The sequence below is a fragment of the Chrysemys picta genome, chromosome 10 (assembly GCF_011386835.1).
Source record: "Chrysemys picta bellii isolate R12L10 chromosome 10, ASM1138683v2, whole genome shotgun sequence".
In the NCBI taxonomy this organism is placed as follows: Eukaryota; Metazoa; Chordata; order Testudines; family Emydidae; genus Chrysemys; species Chrysemys picta.
In genome coordinates this window covers 4,488,091-4,509,385 of record NC_088800.1, presented here as the reverse complement: position 1 = coordinate 4,509,385, position 21,295 = coordinate 4,488,091, and the positions used below count along the sequence as shown (strand labels likewise).

The 21,295-nt window shown below is 39.8% G+C and overlaps 1 protein-coding gene across 14 annotated transcripts in view; it reads left to right on the top strand.

Moving 5' to 3' along the window:
* The window catches only part of MAP2K5 (mitogen-activated protein kinase kinase 5), a 186,522-nt gene that overhangs the window by 46,721 nt on the left and 118,506 nt on the right, over positions 1–21,295 (top strand). For all 14 annotated transcript variants that reach the window (XR_010590925.1, XR_010590926.1, XM_065559171.1 and 11 more), the window contains one exon: positions 14,142–14,181. Coding sequence is in view for 12 of the 14 variants with exons in the window: in XM_065559171.1 (XP_065415243.1) it covers positions 14,142–14,181 (40 nt within the window). In the remaining 2 variants the exon portion in view is untranslated. The remainder of the gene's footprint in view (positions 1–14,141; positions 14,182–21,295) is intronic.

Sequence of the window (21,295 nt, the reverse complement as noted above, 5' to 3'; positions counted from 1 at the left end):
CATGTGACCAAGTCACCTAGTACTGGACTCCATCTTGGAATACCAATGTTTTTCCACTGACTGGGTGTGGCAACCAAGAGGGGAGAGAAAGGGGTTCCCACCATATGCAAAATCTATTTAAGGCAGGGAGTGACATCATCGTAGTTCTTCACTGACTTCCCGTCCAAGAAGATTGCTGGAAACACCTGAGGAACAAAGACTGGACTAGGGGAGAAGAGATTTCTAGCCTGTGAAAGGAATGCCTGGGGTTTTAAGCTGCAAGCAAGTGTAGCTTGCCCTCAAGAATTTCTGCAAACTGCCTAAAACAACAATTAGGGTGAGAATTTGCTACTCATATCCAATCTCTTTAGTATATTAAGCTTAGATTACGTTCTTGTTTATTTGCTAGGTAATCTGCATTGATCTGTTTGCTATCCCGGATAATCACTTAAAATCTACCTTTTGTAGTTAGTAAACTTGTTTTTGTCTAAAATCAGCATGTGGAAATCATAACTGGGGGCAGAAAGTTGTTGCATATCTTCCTCTACATTGAGGGAGGGGGTGAATTTCATGAGCTTATGCTGTACAGTTCCCTGTGCAGCGCAAGATGGTATAATTTTGAGTTTACGCTCCAAAGGGGAGTGCATGCCTTAGGAACTGTGAGGTGCCTTAGCTGAGCCTTCCCATGCAGAGCTGATCTCAGGATCTGTGTGTAGCTGCAGCTGGGTGTGTCCCTAGCTGTGTGTGTGCTGGAAGGGAAGGGAGCCCAGGCTGGTGAGTCAGGCGGGCTCAGTGGTACCCCAGTTCCATGGGAACCCATCACAAGAATATTTGAGATTTTTGCTGTTTCCTTATGTAATTTGGGCTCTGCAGGGTTTTTCTGTTTTCTTGCTTACCTCAAAGTATTTCTTTGATCAAGGACAGTGATGCATGTATCGTTGTGAAGGGACAATGTCATGAGGGAGTCTAGAGTGCAGACGTGTTCTTCAGAAACAGTAACTTCTTCCAGTATCCTCTTCCAACTTAAATGATGGTGTTGGCCAGACTCTAAATCTGAGTAGTGATTACACCTCTCCCCATTGTTTGCCATGAGGTTTTTTCACCATCATTTTCAGTTTCATTCTACTTCTATCGTTTGTTTGTCTGTCTGTCTGAATAAAGCTGTAATAAATTGCCCTTCTATAGCAATCTCCATCTGAGGATCTCAAAGCACTTTACAAATGTTCAGGAATTAATCCTCACAGAATAATGCTGAGAGGAAGGGAAATATAATCAGAAATTTACAGTATGGAAAATGTAGGCACAGAGAGATTAAATGGTTTGTTCAATGTCCTACAGCTAGTCTATGGCATTCGTAGGCCTAGAAACCAGATCCCCTAATCTTGTATTCTAACCACTACACATGCTTCCTTTCTACCCTTACCCATTCTGCTTTATTTTTCCATTTCTTGTGGCTATTTTACACCCTATTTTTAGTCATGCTAAAAACCACTCTAACAATAATAGCTGGAGTAAATTAAAAATGCCCCACAGAATGTTCTTACTATTATCCTTACAGTTTAAACAAGACTGACCAGCGATTGCTGTTCGCTTGTTTCTTTTGACCCTAGCCATTGCTTGTCTGCCTCATAAAATCTGTTATGCACAAAAGTGCATAAAATGAAGATAAAGTGCCTCCTTCAAGACTGACAAAAACCATTCCTTTGCAGAATGGTAGTTGCAGTGAAAGTAAATAAATGAACGGACAGCAATCACAGCCTAGTTGATGAAACTGTTCAATTAAAGCACAGGCATTTACATGGTGTAATTTCCCTAAATTGCCAATGAGCCCCTTTAGACACAACCAGTGTTCAAATTGATTTCAGCATTGATTTTGGCTGAAGCTGATAAATTTCTGCTTGTTAGTTAAAGTAATTTTGCAGAAGACTTTGTACTGTGGTATTGAAATGTTCATTTAGCTGATGGTTAAAAGAGGAGTTATTTACAGAGGGTTCTACTGTTGTTCTGAGATGGGACAATTCCCCAATCATCTTCTACTTTTAATTTTTTAAGCTTCAGTATACCAATCAATAGGTTATTGGAACTGATTAAAACTTATCCAACCAGCTGCCTCTGGCAGTTTAATTAGAAATGGGATGATTCTTAAATTAAAGTTGTTTTGTTTGCATTGTATACCCATCCTCTAGATTGGAAGATGAAGCGAATAGAAACTTAAGCTGCTTTTGTTTGGTGTTGTGTAAATGCACTGTAAGTTTTTTCAGCAGCTTCCCTTGCCTTAGAGGGAGCAGCAATCTAGTGGTTAGAAGTAACAGTCTGCTTACTAGATCAGTCGTGAGACTTTCTTGAGCGAAGGCTATGAGTGATGCCAAAGTGATAGATAGGGGTTGTCCCTTAGCAGAGATCACTTTTTATAATTCTTTTGTTTATAAAACCTGTGCAGTCTGATGTGTGCACAGTAGAATATCCACTTGATGTATGCGGTGTTAGAACCATTTATTGTGAGAATTTACCGGCATCATGTTTTAAACTGTGTCCTTATTCTCACTTAGAATTTTCTGTAAAGAACAGTGAGTGGAACAGAAAAGTCAACAGTAATGTCATTAATAGCAGGATGCTGATTTTCCATTTCTTTCCCCTGAAGTTCCTGAGGGGGAATGTTCAGTGGTTATTCTGGAATATTAAGATAAGCCAGTCATATTTGAACTTGATATAAAACTATCTTCTGGCTGCATCGCAGAAACATTTTGATATTATAGGCCTTTAAACATTGGCACTCCGATATTTTGCGGACACAGCTTTTGAGAAAGCAAGGTACAAAAGCAAAGATTTCACAAGGGCCTAAAGCTGGCAAGTGGGGAGAATAACCAGGATCATCTCAAATGTACTTACAACAAGTTTTTTTTTTAAATCAATGTAAAACTAGTCGGAATTAAATTTTTAATCTAAATTTTGTGTGAATTTTGAGCAGAGATTAAATGGAATCACCAATTCCAGCTGCTGTAGGGAATGCCAGAATAATTTTTGTTTGTTTGCCATATGGTTATCTTTTCTAGGTCTAGGAATTATTGTGCAAAACCACTGTGCTCCTTAAATAGTTCTCACTCTGTGATTAGGGCATGAACATGTATTTGACCAGAGGCCATGTCAAGGTGAGGACTAAGGGAACAACCTCACTGAGGGTACATCTACACTACAGCGGGGAGTCGGTTTAAGATACGCAAATTCAGCTACGTGAATAGCGTAGCTGAATTCGACGTATTACAGCCGACTTACCCCGTTGTGAGGACGGCGGCAAAATCGACTTCTGCCGCTTTTTGTCGGCGGCGCTTACTACCACCTCCGCTGGTGGAGTTAGAGCGCCGATTCGGGGATCGATTGTCGCGTCCCAACGGGACGCGATAAATCGATCCCCGAGAGGTCGATTTCTACCTGCCGATTCAGGCGGGTAGTATAGACCAGACCAAAGGGATCTTATGGATAGATCTCTTTGTCTATGCAGATCTCTTTGCAGGATCCAGACCCTTTTGTGGCTGTGGTGATAGGAATGGATAAGGGAGATGAGGAAAGGAAGGGAAAGCAATTTGTGTAAAGGATGACTTCCAGATTTTTGGGCTTTGGGTGTGTGTGTGAGGAGGGGGAAAGGAGGATTAAGGAAAGTGGTAATAAATGGAAATGACAACTGTACAGATGTTGCTTGGGTAAATGATGTGGGGATCTACTTAATATCACACACACATACACTGGCCCTCACCCTCCTTCTCCATATGTGAAATCAAGTATCGTACATTCACTTTGTACTGTTTCTGGTGTTTGTTTTACTCTTTTGAAGAGTTTAGATTTTATATACAAGCGTTTTTTTGGTTCTGTAGTTTAACAACAAATCATTTTGCAATCACTATTCAAGCATTTGTAATAGGATTTTAGACAGAAGGAAGGTTTGCCTAGATTGCTTTTTGAACTAGCAGAGTCCCCATAAAAGCTTCTTTTTACAACTGCTGTTCACTTTGTATTTCCTGTTTTAACAGCCAGAGAGCCAGGCTAATGTGTTTGTCTATTACAGAAGGCAGCAACAACTGTCAAAGTGTTTATTTCGTAGAACCAATTTGAATCTATTTTTTAGATGGCCATTTTAGTAGGTGACAACGCTATCGTTAAAACTCCCAAAGTCTGACCATTAGCATGAAACAGTGGTAAATCCACACGCGCACACGCACAAAAGCAGTAAACCAAATCTGTGGGTGATTTGCCGCATGTAGTTTGCAGCTGGTGACCGACTTGTCATTCTACAATGTGCAACACTTATTTTATTCATCTTACACAATGCTGTGACAGAATTGTTTTGCTCTAGGTTATTTCTCTTAGGACAAGAAAATGTTCAATCTGTTTGATTCTCTTCAGAGTTCTTGCGTATGAAGAACTGTTTGCTGATGATGTGTGCTACCAAATGAACTGCTGCTTATTGTGTAAACATTTACATTCAGAATGTTGAGACCAGACACTCCTGTAGGCATGTTTATTTCCATTGGGTCTTCAGTACCTGAGTTCTGAAGGTCTTCACCATTCCTGTCCTTCTGAAAACTGTGTTGTGATTCTTTGTCAAGGAGGATTACGCTGTTTTCTCTTTGGAGCCCATCAGCGCTGTTCCGTAGGTGGCCTGATACAGATCTGGGTAAGGCTGAACAGTGTTTGTAACCTTTGTTGAGTGGAAAAATGCCTCTCTTGAACAAGTATTCAGCGGACAAATTAGGAGGTGGAGGGAGGGCAGGAGAAAGATAGATGTATGCACACACAGGAGATGACCTGGAAAGTTTACTTTTCAGATGTCCTGAACGTCAGGATAAGAAAAAAAAAATGTTTGCGCTGTATTCTGTTTTACGAGCAAGTGCATGTGACTACATTGGGAGAGACGTGCACATCTAAGGGCAGAATCTGTCTCTTGTTGATTTGGAAAGGAGAACCTAGTGAATCAAAGATTTTATATATCCTGTCTCTCTAGTCAAGCTTAAAATCTTGGAGGAACAATTTCCCCCACTCTCAAACTCTTGTTCCCTTAGAAAACTTATTTTTGGCATAGTCAGTGGAAAGTATGTAGGATATAGATGGTTAGCTAATCATGTTACAGTATGTTAGAATTGGTTAGGTAAATTTCAGTAAAATGATTCGTTAAGGTATAGCTGAGAATATTACTATATAAATTAGGGGCAAACAGGAAGTAAGTTGGGATTTGAAAATAAGGAAAAAGGAACTTGGATTTAAGCTTGCTGGAAGATCACCCCAATAAACATGGAATTGTTTGCACCTTCAGACTTTGGATATTGTTGCTCTCTGTTCACGCGAGAAGAACCAGGGAAGTGGGAGGGTGAAGGAATAAGCCCTCTAACAGTATGAAACAAGAACACTGCAATGTTGGAGGATCAATTCCAGTTTTAAGGTGAAAATATAGTATAATTTAGCTAACCATTCTACTACTTGTCAATGAAAAATCACAATTTCCATCTGGGTTTTGTCACAGTAAGTAAATTTTCAAGAAAAAGAATACTTAAGTGGTTTTGGAATTGTTATAGCTATATTTGCTTTTATTAAGGAAGTACATTTACTGTGTCCTAGTAGAAAGGATTTCACATATGAAACTGGACGCTGTACTTTTTGTTACTGGCTGCAGTATCAGTAGCATGCCTGAATTCAAAGTCTATTCATTTGGAAAAACCCCTAGGAATTGGTAGGATTCTATAAATAATTTAAAAGAATAATTGCTTCTACTGTTTTCATAGGCATCCCTGAAGTATATTATGTGGCAAGAAATACTTAAACCAACAGTCCTCACTTGCCAGAGTTTCTGAAGGAAGTACCATGTTTTGTCACAGGAACTGTGTTGTCCTGTCACTGTTAGAAATTTTGTCAGCTATTAGAAGGATGGTTGTTCATGTCGCACTCCTTGTCAGTACCCGGCCCGGGTCAGGGAAGCTAATGATCCAACCAGCAAACTAAATTTGATGGGGAATCCAGGTCATGCGCCACCTGAGGCACGTTGCACGTATGCTAAGACGACTGATCGTATACATGTGATTACCCAGGAGATTCTTTCAGGAGCCTCTGCAAGCGGAGAGCATCATTTAACTAGTACTCCGTGGCCACGTCACTAATGAATTTACACTGTAGCATTACATCATTCTGTCAGTTTTGCAGACGTCAGTTATGTGTATAGCAAGGGGTAGGGAATGACTATTAGTGTAATAGGCAGGCTATGGCTTGTCATTGAATTGGTTCAGTCTTAAACAGCGAATACCTTATTGCTTAGTTGTTTCCACTATTGAGGGGGGGAAATAGAAAAGAAGTTTGCTGGGAAGAATTTAGGAATGGGAAGCAGGAATTCCAGAAATCTAATCCTGGCTCTGATACGGAATCCTTCTCTGATACTGCGCAAGTCGTTTAACCTTGTGTGCGTTAGTTGCCCCATCTGTCACACTGTGGATATAACATTAGTAACGCTTCAGTTCTGTGAGTGAGGTAATATTTAAGTTGCAGATAAGTGTTAAGTTTTTTTAAATAATTTGATTATACTAGATTAAAGGTGAACAGTGATGTTTTTTTAGTTACATATATGCTAAAAGTTTTCAGAAACGTAATGTATCTAATCTATGCACTTCTAATGTGCCCATCCCTAAATCCACTAACATATGGGCATAAGCTTTACAGTAAATGTATGTAATTATGAAAACAACCTGAAAATTGTTTCCTCTCTTTCTCACGTGCCAGGACCCAAGTTCAGAGTTCTTTGCTTTTCCTAAAATAAATATCACAAACTCTTAAAACTCTGTAATAAAAACATCTTTTTGCTCTGCTTTTAGGTATTAACAAACCCCTAACTTTTGCAAGAGGAACACAAAACTTATTATCTCAGGGCATGGCAGGCTTAAAAACACCCAAAACAATCAAACAAAAAAACATTTATTTTCACTTTTGAGACATATGTATTTGTAAGTTTGTGTCTGTTCTTTTTGGTCTGTTAAATAACCTTTTTGAACTTTGAGGTGTTTATATGATGTGCTGCAGAAATTTGATGTCTCTATTACATGTATGAAAGTTTTAGATCTTTATCAGAAAAGATCTGATGAACTCCAGATTATTTTATGAATAAGAGTCAGCCTAAACCATCATTAGTTTCTTCCTTTATTTTTCTGTGGTTTAGACTTTCAGGCATAACTAAGTAGGCAGTGGAAGAGAGAGATGGAAAAAAGTTTTTATGTGTAATATAAATTCCTATGTTACTGTTGAATCTCAGCTCTTTATTTCCTTGTATTCTTTCCTGTACAAAACTGCTCTTTTATTTTGATGTTGTGAGGAGTCATCTGGAATTCTTCACCCTAAAATCCCCTCAAGGTCCACATTATATTGTTTTAGCTTCTGGGGGAGAAAGGATACACATACCACCCTCCGAAGTTGATCAGAATGTCTCTGATGTTAGCTGGAGGACGTTGTTTGACCATCTTTCCTTCTTTACCCAGAATAACCAGCCTCCGCCCACAGACTTGGTCATATTGCCTTAGTGAGGCTCCCTGGGTGAGCTTTTGATTTTCAAAATATAGGAGACAAAGTTATGCTGAAGGTTAATAAAATATTTGACACAACTGTGCCAGTCTTGCTTAGAAGCTGTTCACTGTAATGGATGTAGAGGGCTAGAATAATGAATGCTGATGGAAATGCGAACAAAGATTTCAATTTCCTTTCTGCAGTGGATATGTTCCAAAATCTATAGGAGTTGGAGTCAGTCTTTCCCATACTTATATAGTGTATTGTGGCTTTCAGCAATCCTCTCTGAATCACATACTTTTTCACTAATAGAACTTTCCAAAACGGAAACGTCAACCATTTATTTCATCTAGATTTTCAGTTGCTAGGCAATCCCATAAGTCACTTTGTTTTGAATTCTCCTGTGGTTTCTAGTACAGTACACCAGGGCAGGGGTCAAGGCCATAAATAACTCTTCTTCACCATATCTGCGTGCCAGCTTCGTTGGCCTATTTGTCTGCTTCTCCCACAGCCATTGCTATCCTATCATGCCACCTCTTGTTCATAAAATGTCCTAGCTGAGCTGGGCTGCAAAGCCACTACTGTCTCTTCTGCCTCCCTCCTGAAGACTCATTTCTTCTGTGAGGCTTATAAGAACCCTATTGATAAGTCCTCTACTTATTTATTCCAACCCTTTGATTTAATCAAATATAAGTTTTGGATTATTTTTAGACTCAGCACTTCGTTGAGTAATGGATTAATCTTATTCATGCTGCCGCTTCTCCTGCCCTTCCCTATTGTGGCATTATCCCCTTCACCTGATTGTGTCGCATCAAATATTAGTTTGTAGGAAGCTCCTGGGAGAATGGATCTTGTCCTTTATCTGCATTAGAAATGCACTCTTAGATGGCATTAAAATAATCATGTTCTTTACAGTTTTTTCAGCTTCTAAGCAATGTCACTCATTGCTTTAGTGTGAATTTTTCTGTGGTCTCTAATACGGTATTCTGTGGCTTGGGCGTACTTTTCAACCCATTACCTTTCAGCTCACCCTCTGAAGACGTTAGTTCCATATGTCAACTGCAAGCGTCCACTTCAGTTAATGAAAATCTAGAGCATTGAGTTCAAGGGATTTGAAGAGACTGCAGCATCTTATAGGGTTGGTCCCCAAACGAGAATACCTGAACTGTGTATTTGTTAAAAGCAACAGAGGGTCCTGTGTCACCTTTGAGACTAACAGAAGTATTGGGAGCATAAGCTTTCGTGGGTAAGAACCCTCACTTCTTCAGATGCAAGAAGTGAGGTTCTTACCCACGAAAGCTTATGCTCCCAATACTTCTGTTAGTCTCAAAGGTGCCACAGGACCCTCTGTTGCTTTTTACAGATTCAGACTAACACGGCTATCCCTCTGATACTGTGTATTTGTTATCTCATTAACATGTTTCACCTAGAATATTCCTAGTCTAGAACAAAAATTGACCAATTGTACTTCGTTACCAAAACCGTCTCTGAAATACCTGATTAGCTGGTATTGATTTATGCCTGCTTCCGAATTTTGGAATTGCAATTTATGAAAGAGCTGAAATCTTGGTCAAGAAAGCTGGGATTTGGTGGTGTTAGAATATTATAAAAATTGTTTTATTTCTGTAGAATTTTCTAACTAAAATCCTAGCAGATAGTATAGTTTTGGTGGTCGTTATTGTTTTTGTTTTGTTTTGCTGTTGGAAAAATTTAGTCAGTGCAGCATAATGTTCACTGTAACTGTGTTGTCAGGTTGATGGGATAAAATGAATGTTTTATTTTTTAAGCATGTAGGATCTTACCTGTAATACTTCTACAGCAATGGAAAGACTCTCACTAACTTCAGTGGGAGCTGGATCAGGCTTCTAATGATATAGCTGAAAGACGGAAACACAAAAATTTTTCAGTTTGCCACCATGATTGTTAGGTAATGCCTCTGATGAGAGGAAACCATGAACAGTGCATTACGTGGCATTAATTACACATGCACAGTGTAAGTAACATACAGAAATGGGGAGAAATGAAAAGGATCTGTGCAGTTGTAAATGGAAACAAGACTTTAATAGTAACGTTCAGATTTGTGAGTAGTTTACATTTGCATCGTTCGAAATTGCCTTTAACTTCTTGTTGCAGAACTTGGCTAACTTGATGTAATGCTGCCTGTTCAATTTTTCCTTAACAATAAATGATTTATAGCTGTCTCTTCCCAATCATCTGGGTTATAGCTTTTGCAGCGGTTCATTTGCAGAGCAAAAATAAAACCTGAACACAAAAAATAGAGAAATGGACTTCCTCTTCCGTGGCTGGTTTCTGTAAGGTGTGAACTCTTATAAATTCAAAATGTAGTTTCCCTGGGATATTCTGCATGGTGCAGTGTTTTGGAGTTTGCAACAATGGCTTATTTCCTTTGGTTGGTAAGAACTGATTTAGCACAGTTTTAGAGGAGATAAGCCTATAGAAGTTCTTTGGTCATTAAGTCAGTGCCAGTGTATTGACATGTGCAAACAAAAAGTGGTTAGAAAAATATGTGAAACACAAGTCAAAAGTGAAGGTAAACAAAATAATATCCAGCCTCAACTACACTGAGAGATAGCAAGGAAAGCTGAGTGAATAATATCATTTTGAATCAACCAAAACATTTTAGGTCAACTCAAAACATTTTTTGGTGTTTTGTTTTGATTTGCCCTCGTCTGTGTTTTGTTTTTTTAAATTGGCCGAAGTGGAAAATGAAATACTATTTTGTAATGAAAACTCAAACAAAATTTTTGAATTGGTTGAAATGAAACATTTCAACTTAAAAACAAAATTTAAAAAATAAGGTTTTTTGTTGCATGGCTTTTTTATTCCCTCCCCCCCCCCCCCCCCCAAAAAAAAAAAACTATTTGTCAAATTCCACACAAATTTGATAATAGTTTCAGAGCCCCCAAAATGCATATTTTGGCAAAATCTCTATTCACAGAAAATTTTTTGACCTGCTGTAGTTTCAAGGAAGTCTGTGATTCGTTATGTGAGGTTTCCTGATGCATAAAATATTAAAAAGTGAGACAGTCTTTAGTAATACATTGCTCTGCAGTTCCATTTAGCGTAGAATCCTCTGGACACTGGTGGACAGCCTGCTGTCCTCATTGTGGGCCACACTCTGCCATAGGTTCTGCACAAGCTATTCTTACTGAAGTCAATGGGAGCTGCACAGATATTTTACTATAGCAAAATTTTGCCCTAAGAGCAAAAGCCAACTAAAAAGTGTCTGTCTGCACTACATAAAATCTGATACGGAATAAAATCTATTATTCACTGCATATTGTTTTTACTTGCGCTTCTATATATTTATTTTTATTTAGCAAATTATTGCAGATCTTAGAATTAACACGCAACATCTAGTTAAATTAGCTCTTTCACATTATTCAAATGCATCCTCAACCATAAGAATTTGTATCAGAACTGTCCATATTAAGCAACAGCCGTTGCCTTTGCTTTACTTCAATGGAAGAGATTTAAATTAAGTATCTCTGCCGACCCGAGACCGGATCCTGCCAAGAGCTGAACGCTATCAACTCTTAGCACCTTGCGGGATTGGGCCATTAGTGTGTCTTTATATGAGTGTACTACATTGAACTTGCTACCTGACTTTGTCCTACGTGTCCCATTCTAGCCCAGTGAGGCTCTTTTATTCAAACCTTTCTCTTCTGGGTGACAGTAAGATGTGTAAAGAGTTGTCTCCTGGAATGGCGCTGCATATTCTTGATCAACAATATTACTTTAATCTCTGCGTATTTACTCATGGATTGGGTGGTGGGGACATTTAACAAATGTAAAGAAAAAACAAACCTTCAGGGTCAGCACATTATTCTATGGGCTTTTTAGGGTATGATTCTGCAGCTTCCTAAGGGTACTAAATCTTGATATATTATCTATGCTGACACTAGCCAGATTGGTTAATTCCCGATTGCTGTTCTATCTAATATCTAACAAAAATATTTTCTCCACACACTCACTGGAACAGGTAATTACTGTCGCAAATGCAGACTAATTTGAAGTGTTAGCTGTTAATTAAAACACTGCCACGGTGTACCATTGTCTTTTGGTGTAACCAAAGCTCCTATTCAGACTTCATTAATCACTTTACAGTTATTGTGTTGAGGAAGGTCAAGACAATTGAGATGCCATATCAGTCTGAAGTAAACAAATTCCCTTTCTCCCAGGTAGCATGCCATTTGCAAAGTCAAGGGACACACTGTACCCATGGGCATGGTGTCTCCTTTGTGGTCCAGTTCTCAATGATAATTAAATGTTAAATTGGTACTGTCAGTGCTCTGTAAACCAAACCAGGTATCTACCCTTTGCTGGAAATTTAACCCAAACTTCCACGGATGAATTAGCGTGCATCATAATTAAATAATCAAGTCTTCCCTTTTAATTCACTTGGAAACAGGAGACCTCTCTTATGGAAAAAAGATCAGCTTTCTTGACAAGCTAATTAAGTTGCCAAACTGTCCAGCACAGTACATATTAAACTAACAGACGTTAAGCATGCTATCTCAACCTGTTCGTTTTCTTATCATTTCTGCTGATCTTAAAGTCAAAATGTTTTGCCACTGTTGGTTCATCCATAGTTACAGAATAGTTCTTTTACTCCACCTGACTCATTTATTATGCATTCAACTGTCAGTCTCTCAGTTATAGCTTCATCTGACAATCCTGTGTTCTGCACCTTAAACTGACATTAAAATAATACTGATTTCGATGCATAGTATGTAAAATATTGTCAGTCCCTATAAGTTTATGCTATTTACATATTTATCAATATTATCCCATAAATTGTTGATTTAAGATAATTTTAAATGAGCTTTTTAAGCTCCCAAGCCATTAACAGAACTTATACAAACAATTAAAAATATAAGAGTAAATGATCTTCTTGTCCTGTACTATGAATAATTTTGCATGGGAACAAAACTATTAAAGCTTTCTTCAGTGATAATTATTAGTGGTATATAGTGCTACGGTATTGTAATTCATTAAAGTTAATGCCACATATATGACAATATTGTACATAGTACAATAAACCAGTACTAGACATTAAAATTTCTGAAGCAAAAAACTTTAATGGTTGTGTTTATATTCAAAATTTATATGTAGAATTTTTTTCTCTTACTTTTTTAGTTTCTTGGAACGATAAGGTTAGGATTATATTCATTTTACAACAGCCAATTATAAATATTCTGTGAGACAAATTGATACAAACTGCTCTTGGATTACTGTGCAAAATCATTTCAAGTACACGTAGACATTAAGGTGTAGATGCAGTGTTATAATACAGATATTAATTATACTATAGACAGATGCAGAATGTTGATTTCACTAACTAATATTCTGGCTAGTTGTTTGATTTCTATGAACAATCAATCACCATTGGGTGCCCCTTTGTCTTAACTCTCAAAATATCTGCAGGATTAGAGAGGATTAGCTTGTGTTATGAATATGTAGAATATGAATATGAAGGATATGTATAGAGTTGTGATGGGGTGTGACTCACCACTGTGGCGCCCCTGCTGAACGTCTCCGGAATCAGCTCTGCTAGCCAGTGCGAGCCAGTGCGCCCTCTTCTGATGACATTTTGCCACTGTCACTCTGCTCCAGGGACCCACGTCACTCCCAGGATTGCGACGTCCTCTTTGTGACACAGCCCTCTGGCTGTGCCGCACTCTGTGCTCCCCCCTTCTGGGGGGACAGTATCACAGTCCACTGTCCAGCCACTTCCCTCAGTGGCTTCTGCAGCCAATTGTCTGGCCACTTTCTCAGTGGCAAGGTAGGAGGAGGTGCGGAACCCAGACCTGCCCACTACCCTGGGTCCTGACCCAGGGACCCTGTAGATGGCAACCCTGTGCTGCGTCCCCTCCAACCTCTCAGTTTCTTTCCCTGGGACACGTCCCTGTGGCCCCCAGCACTCTCTTTGCCCTTGTCTCAGGGCCTCAGCCTGCAGATCCCTGCAGCCCGCCAGGACCTGCCTTTAGCTCCCCGGGTCTCTACCTTCAGCACTGCTCTGTCTGGGGTGCTTGCTACCTTCAGCCTGCAAAGCAGTCAGTCTTCCTCCCTCCTCAAGCTCCAGGAAGTGACTGAAGCAGCTGTGGTCTGCAGCCCTTCTTATATGGGCCAGCCTGGCCCTGATTGGCTGCTCCTCTCAGCCCCTCTCTGATTGACTGCCTCCTGCGCAGCCTCCCAACGCTCTCTTACCCCCTTAAAGCCTGGTGTGGGGCAGGCACCCCATCACAATGGTTTATATCATATTTGCATTACTTTGTAATGAACTCTGAAGACAAGTCTGTTCATATCCATATCCACGTTACTATGCAGTGTAAAATTTCTTTATGTATGTGCCTATCTACAAAACATGCATAAACATCATGTGGAAACTGGTGGATCATCTAAAAAGTTTTACTGTGCATAAATTCATTTTTCTGATCAGTTGTTTTTAGACATCGATGCCTTGAAATACTTTTGCTGTTCGGAAATATTATAGGGAAACTGGTTTCCAGTACAAGTGTTAATGTGAAATTAGTTATATACAGGTTGCATATATGTATAAAGATAATTTTGCAGGATCTCAAGTTGTTTAATTTTTTCCCCTCATGCAGAGCATATCATGTCCCTAGTGGAAAAATACTGGCAGTAAAGGTAAGCTATTATAGTAATTTTCTGTGTTTTTTTGTTTTGTTTTTTAATCTTGACATTGGTTTCTTTCCTTTCCCTTTTTATAATTATCAGACCTTAATTTGCTTCATTGCGTTAAAAAGCCTCAGTACTTACGTAGGGAAATCGCATTGCATAATCTAACAAATCAGAATGACCACAGAGCTCCCAGGTGACCAGGTTTCACATAGTGGTATCTGGGGGATTATTCTGCATTGTGCTTCAGGCACCACTACATTCCCTTCCGTCCCCATTTAAGTTAAGTGGGTAAACCTGAGAATAGCTGTGGTGTACCATGGGGATAAAAACCAGTTGGCAATGATTCTGCTTTACCACCTGAATCCTAGAATTACAGAAATAAGTGGTAGAAAGGTCTCCTGGGTCATCCTATCTGTTCCTCTGCTGATGCAGAAACATTCTGTAGAGTATATTCTCATGTGCTTTGTGAGATGATTATTTCCCTTGGGAGATTGTTCTGCTTTCTAAGAGATCTTGCTGTTCTGAAAATTTTCTTCATAGTCTTCCTAAATTTTCCTTTGATCATTTGTATCCAAGTGTGGATTTCTCTGTGTCAGCATTTTTAGAACCTCCACTGAAAGTTACTATTGAATTATTATTATTTATTAAGATAAGTGACAATCCGGACTGAAGTTTGACTGAAAGCTGTTAACAAATAATGAAAACTATTTCTGATTCCACTGCACCAAGTCAGCATATGTAGAGTTGAAGAACAAATACAATTTTATATTTTAAAACAAAATATTTGAAAATAAGTTCCTCCTTTACTTATCAGCCGAGCTCTAAACATAGGTTTTTTGTGATACCACTAAAACTTAAAAACAGTCCACAAAGTTCAGGAAGACATTTGTCTTTTTGTGTTCGTTATGGTTTGGCAACTTAAATAGGTAACTAAAAAAAGAAAAAGTTTACTTTAATTAATTTATGGGAAAATTACTTAGAAATGTATGTACGATTAAGGTTTTCATTAGGACTCTCTTTTCTCCCATCCTATATCTAACCAATGTTTTTTCTAACATCACTGAGTTGTGTTGAATTTTATTTTGCGGGGGGAGGGTGTATTTGCAGCCTAGCTTCTGAAAGCAACATTGCCACAGTTTGCTTGTGTGAATTGAAGTAAATGGAGCTTCTGGTTATGGGCCTGTGCCATAAGACCTCCATATAGGGAATGCTCGCTGACTTCAGCGTGTGTTCCATGCACTGAGGGCTTCAAGGATTGGGCCCTGCTTTTCTGTGCTTTCAATCATGTATATTTTAATAAATTTTTCCAGCTTTGCCCCTGACTTTTTCTGTGGGGCAGATAAAAATTCCTTTTGTATTTCACATAAAATAGATGAAATACATAATTACGTATTTTGATTTGACCCATTGAAAATTCCTGTGCATATGAGAAAAGCAAATGTTTGCTGACTCCCTTTCTCAACTGGCTCTCTGAATGCAGGAAATGTTTGAAATCTAATTGCTCTCTGAATGAGAGCCCAGGCCGTGGAACTCAGAGAGGAGATGAACTCAACAAATTTTGCACACGCACACCGAACAAGCGTCTTTTTTTTTTTTTTTAACATTTTCAAATATTGTGTTTTGTCATTGACAAAACCTGTGACAATCAAATGGAAAAGATAAGAATTCGCCATAGTTACAATAAACAAACAAGGGATCGTTTTGTATAAGTAATTCTGAACAAGAATTTTAACAGGAAAAGACTTTTTTTTTTTTTTTTAATGTGGGGTCGAAAATGTTTTTCCCCAAGATTATTTCTCTTTTAAAGGCTAAAATGTCTGCCTGTTGAACTCTGCCCCCATCTCTCACTGGGTAGGAGTCCTGCCTCTTTCCATGCTCCTGCTCCCTTGAGAGAGATCTCTTCCAAGCCACATACAGAGGAGCCTCCCTCCCTCCCAGCCTGGCACAAAGTTACTCAGGCTTCTTTCCCCATAGCCCGATCTCCTGAAGCATGTTGCCGCCATCCCACTATGAGAACAGTCAGAAATTGTCTGCAAGAGGTGGTGGAGCAAGTGAGGGCATAGTTTTTGGAAGAGGGTGGGGCTTGTCAGGATTAACTACATGCAAGAGAGACTGACCTACCCCCCCCCCCCCCCACACACACACACCCCTTTCATTTACAAGAAAACCTTTCCCTCCAAAGAACCTCCCCTGGTTGTTTTCCTCAAGCCCTAAGGGGTCGACCAGTTCCCAAGGGTTAGTTGGCCTGGATTTTGATTGCTAAATGTTACTACTTTGATTGTCCATATCAATGTTAATTAAAATGTATGTGTTCTATGCCCTTTCAAAAATTATATTGCGGGATGTGCGTATTGTCATGTGTTTATAACATCATGGTTGCAAAAGTAGGAATCAGGAAACCTGCATCTCTGTCCTCGTTTTGTCACTAATTTGCTCTGTCACCTCGAGCAAGTCACTTACTCCTGACTCAGTTTCCCCATCTAAAAAATGAGGGTATTAAGACCTTTGTCCTGATAAGAATGTTGTGAGGATTGATCAGTGTAAAGCAGACAAATAATAGAGGACACTGATCTCTGAATGGAAAGGGCTACAAACGTGTAAAGTTATTCTTACATGAGTATATTTCTGTTAAATGTAAATATTACATAATGATTTGACAACCCAGGTTAACACTTGTGAAACCTGTTGATTGGGTGCTTTGTGCTGGTGGATAGACTTGAAAATTGCAAGTAGACTGAGCAGAAAAAAAATACATGTTGCAGACTGAAGCCCTCTACATCATTAGAGTCTTCCATAAAAACTTTTCAGCTAGATAATGCATGGAGGATTTAATAGATTTCCTAATATTAGTTATTTTCTAATTGGGGGAAAAATCCATCGAAGAGTGGATGAAAAATCCTAGCATTGTGTGTATGGTGGCTGATTGCCGTTCTTCAACTGCTTTAGTTTTTGCTGCTCTGAAACTAGCATTTAAATGGACCGTTTGATTAATCATTTGTATACTGACTATAATACTCCCAAATTTCCTTTGAGTTGTACATACTGTAAAAGACAATTATGTCGCCACAGATTAAATAAGTGAATTAAAACAGAATAGCAGCTTAATTTGACCTGTGATTTTGCTCTCGTTCCCTTTAGTGGAACGTATGCCACTCCAGCAAATAGATGAAGTCATCCATGACAGCTTGTGATGAATTGCCGTATTTATACTGGATATTTTAATAGCCTCACACTAATTTAAATTGAGCACAGAGTAAATTATAATTCAGTCACTTGACTGCTTGTATTTAACTTGACAACTCATCCTTATTTGTCCTGGAGGTGTAGTGGAGAGCCGAGGAAATGTGCACAGGTATTTCTCTCTTGGATTTAACCCTTCCTATTTGAAATGTTAAGTATTCAAATTCTCATATGTTTTACGCCGCTTAGCATGTTTATAGATGGCTTTATTTTAAGCAGGGGAGTTGATATTCTTAATACTACTGTCATTATTGGGGAATTCTGTCATTCCATCCAGAGGGAAGGAGTGTGTGGTGCTTCAGGGTCCAAGACTGGTAGACAAGAGATCTAGGTTCAATGCAGATGTTACACAGAGTAGCTGTGTGATCTTAGGTAACTCACTTAGGGTATGTCTACACTGCAATTCAACACCTGTAGCTGGCCTGTGTTATCTGGCTTGGACTGCAGGGCTGTAAAACTGCAGTGTAGACAGGTTTCAGGTAGAGTGAGGGTGTTTGTGCGTGTGAGGGAGAGTGTGTGTGTGTTGCATTTCTGCTTATTGCTCCCTCTTCTTATTTGTTTCCTGGTTCCTTCTCCCTGAATTCAGTGTTCCAGTTCCTTTCCCTGTGTATGTGTGTTCATAGAGTCATTCTGTGCCTCAGTTTCTCATCTGCAAAATGGGAATACTACTACTTTCCTACCCTGGAGTGGCATGAGGCAGAATTTATTAATGCTTATGAGCTGCTCAGATACTCCACTGTTAAGCATCATAGGTATGTCATTAAATAAAATGCCTCCTTCCCAGAACTCTCCTCTATAGTTCCACTTGTGGATCATCATCTCTGCTAATTTTGGGAGAGTCGCAGTTGGATCAGACACTTCTGATCCACCATTCCCACTCTGGCTTTGGCTTTTCTAGAAGGTAGATAGTTGCAATTAGCACCTGAGTTTTTCTCCATTTGTCAGGAATGGCATGGTGTTAAATCATGTTTTTTTCTGCCGTGGGAAAAATTAGTTAGTCCCAGTTTAAGGCGGTTTCTGTGTTTAAAGCTGTTTTGCTAATGCACACCACATTACACTTCGTTTTAGTTACTTATTCAACTTGTGGTTACATATGGCAGTAAATCAGTGTATTAATTTAGGGTTGTACAAATAAAAAGTAAAACTGCAGTGGGCATAATACTAATATATCTAATTATAATACTGAACGTCGGGATGTTTGTGTACATTTTTGTTTGATATTTTCTCAAGAAGATATACATGTTATGACTCATTTTAGTTTTCAATATTATATATTTAAAAAGTTGAAAACACTTGATTATATGAAAATGACAGTAATGGAGAGTAGTATGCATGAAGCAATAAGCAGTCAGAAGCATGCAGTTGCGGATACCGGTCCAAGTCTGTTTGGCCATGTAGCATACTGCAGCAGAAGACCAATTTCTGATATAGTGGCTAGATCGAGCCGATTCCTCAAGTTTGAATGGATGTATCCAAAAGTTGAAAAGATGCTTTCTGTGCTTGATGAACTTGCTAGATGTTGATGCAATTGTTTCCCCCAGTTCCCAGTTTAAACCAGGCTTAAGCTGGTAATTACTAGCGACCTGTCCTACACTGGTTTTCCCCAGGAAATTGCTAACTGCCACATATTAAGGATTGACCCACAACTGTGTCCTTGAAATCAGTTGAACCATTCTGCTCCTATATGTGCTGAATGGTGCTGAGTAAATTCACAGCGAGTTAATTTATACTTGATTAATTTAACCTCTCTTTCTGCTCTCAATATGTCCAGGAGCAGGTCACAATTTTTCCTTTCTTTGCCACACCGGTCCTTTCAGAGATGCTGCAAGGTTTATTGGCCGTGTGCAGAGTTTAAATTTCATTTTCTTTCAGCCCATTCAAGCCATGTGCATTGCAGTTGTGAAGGGTGCTGCCAGATCCTTATTTATTGCCTGAGTGTCAGTAGTAATGGGCGTGGGAAATTATGTCCTCTTGGTGTATTAAGCAGTGTCTCATCCCACATAGACCTCTGCCACCTTCAAATTTGCTATCTGCAAACAAAACCAAGTTGTTGCAAGGAAACTATGCACAAAAAGGAGCATGAGCACAGACAAAGAGAAAGCAAAGAGAAAGCAAGAGGTCGTTGAGTTGAGGATCCTGACAAAAGGCAGAAAGGAGAGCAGCAGAATACGAACCCTGGACTTCAGAAAAGCAGACTTTGATTCCTTCAGGGAACTGATGGGCAGGATCCCCTGGGAGGCCAATATGAGGGGGGGAAGGAGTCGAGGAGAGCTGTGTGTATTAAGCCTTATTGAGGGATCAGGAACAAACTATCCCGATGTGCAGAAAAAATAGCAAATATGGCAGGCGACCAGCTTGGCTTAACAGAGAAATCTTCGGTGAGATTAAACACAAACAGGAAACTTACAGGAAGTGGAAACTTGGACAGATGACTAGGGAGGAGTATACAAATATTGCACGAGCATGCAGGGTTGTAATCAGGAAGGCCAAAGCACAATTGGAGTTGCAGCTAGCAAGGGATGTGAAGGGTAACAAGAAAGATTTATACGGGTATGTTAGCAACAAGAAGGCGGCTAGGGAAAGCATGGGACCCTTACTGAATGGGGGAGGAAACCTAATGACAGAGGATGTGGAAAAAGCTGAAGTACTCAATGCTTTTTTTGCCTCGCTCTTCACAGACAAGGTCAGTTCCCAGACTGCTGCACTGGGCAGCACAGTATGGGGAGGAGGTGAGCAGCCCTCACTGGTGAAAGGACTCTTTAAAAAAGCTGGACATGCACAAGTCCATGGGTCCGGATCTAATGTATCTAAGGATGCTGAGGGAGTTGGCTGTTACCTTTGTAAACTTGTGGCGATCCAGGGAGGTTTTGGACTATTGGAAAAAGGCAAATATAGTGCCAATCTTTTTAAAAGGGAAGGAGGAGAATCCGGGGAACTACAGACCGGTCAGCCTCACCTCAGTCCTTGGAAAAATCATGGAGCAGGTCCTCGAGGAATCCATTTTGAAGTACTTGGAGGAGAGGAAGGTGATCAGGAACAGTCAAGTCATGCCTGACCAACTTGATTGCCTTCTATGATGAGATAACTGGCTCTGTGGATATGGGAAAAGCGGTAGATGTGATATACCTTGACTTTAGCAAAGCTTTTGATGTGGTTTCCTGCAGTATTCTTGCCAGCAAGTTAAAAAAGTATGGATTGGATGAATGGACTATAAGATGGATAGAAAGCTGGCTAGATCGTCGGGCTCAATGGGTAGTGATCAACGGCTTGATGTCTAGTTGGCAGCCAGTATCAAGCGGAGTGCCCCAGGGGTCGGTCCTGGGGCCAGTTTTGTTCAACATCTTCATTAATGGTCTGGATGATGGGATGGATTGCACCCTCAGCAAGTTTGCAGATGACACTAAGCTGGGGGAGAGGTAGATACCCTGGAGAGTAGGGATAGTGTCCAGAGTGATCTAGACAAATTGGAGGATTGGGCCAAAAGAAATCTGATGAGGTTCAACAAGGACAAGTGCAGAGTCCCGCACTTAGGATGGAAGAATCCCATGCACTGATACAGGCTGGGGACCGACTGGTTGAGCGGCAGTTCTGCAGAAACGGACCTGGGGATTACAGTGGATGTGAAGCTGGATATGAATCAACAGTGAGCCCTTGTTACCAAGAAAGCTAATGGCATATTGGGCTGCATTAGTAGGATTATTCCCCTCTATTCAATGCTCGTGAGGCCACATCTGGAGTATTGTGTCCAGTTTTGGGCCCCCTGCACTACAAAAAGGATGTGGACAAATTGGAGAGTCCAGCAGAGGGCAACAATTAGGGGGCTGGGGCACATGACTTAAGAGGAGAGTCTGAGGGAACTGGGCTTATTTAGTCTGCAGAA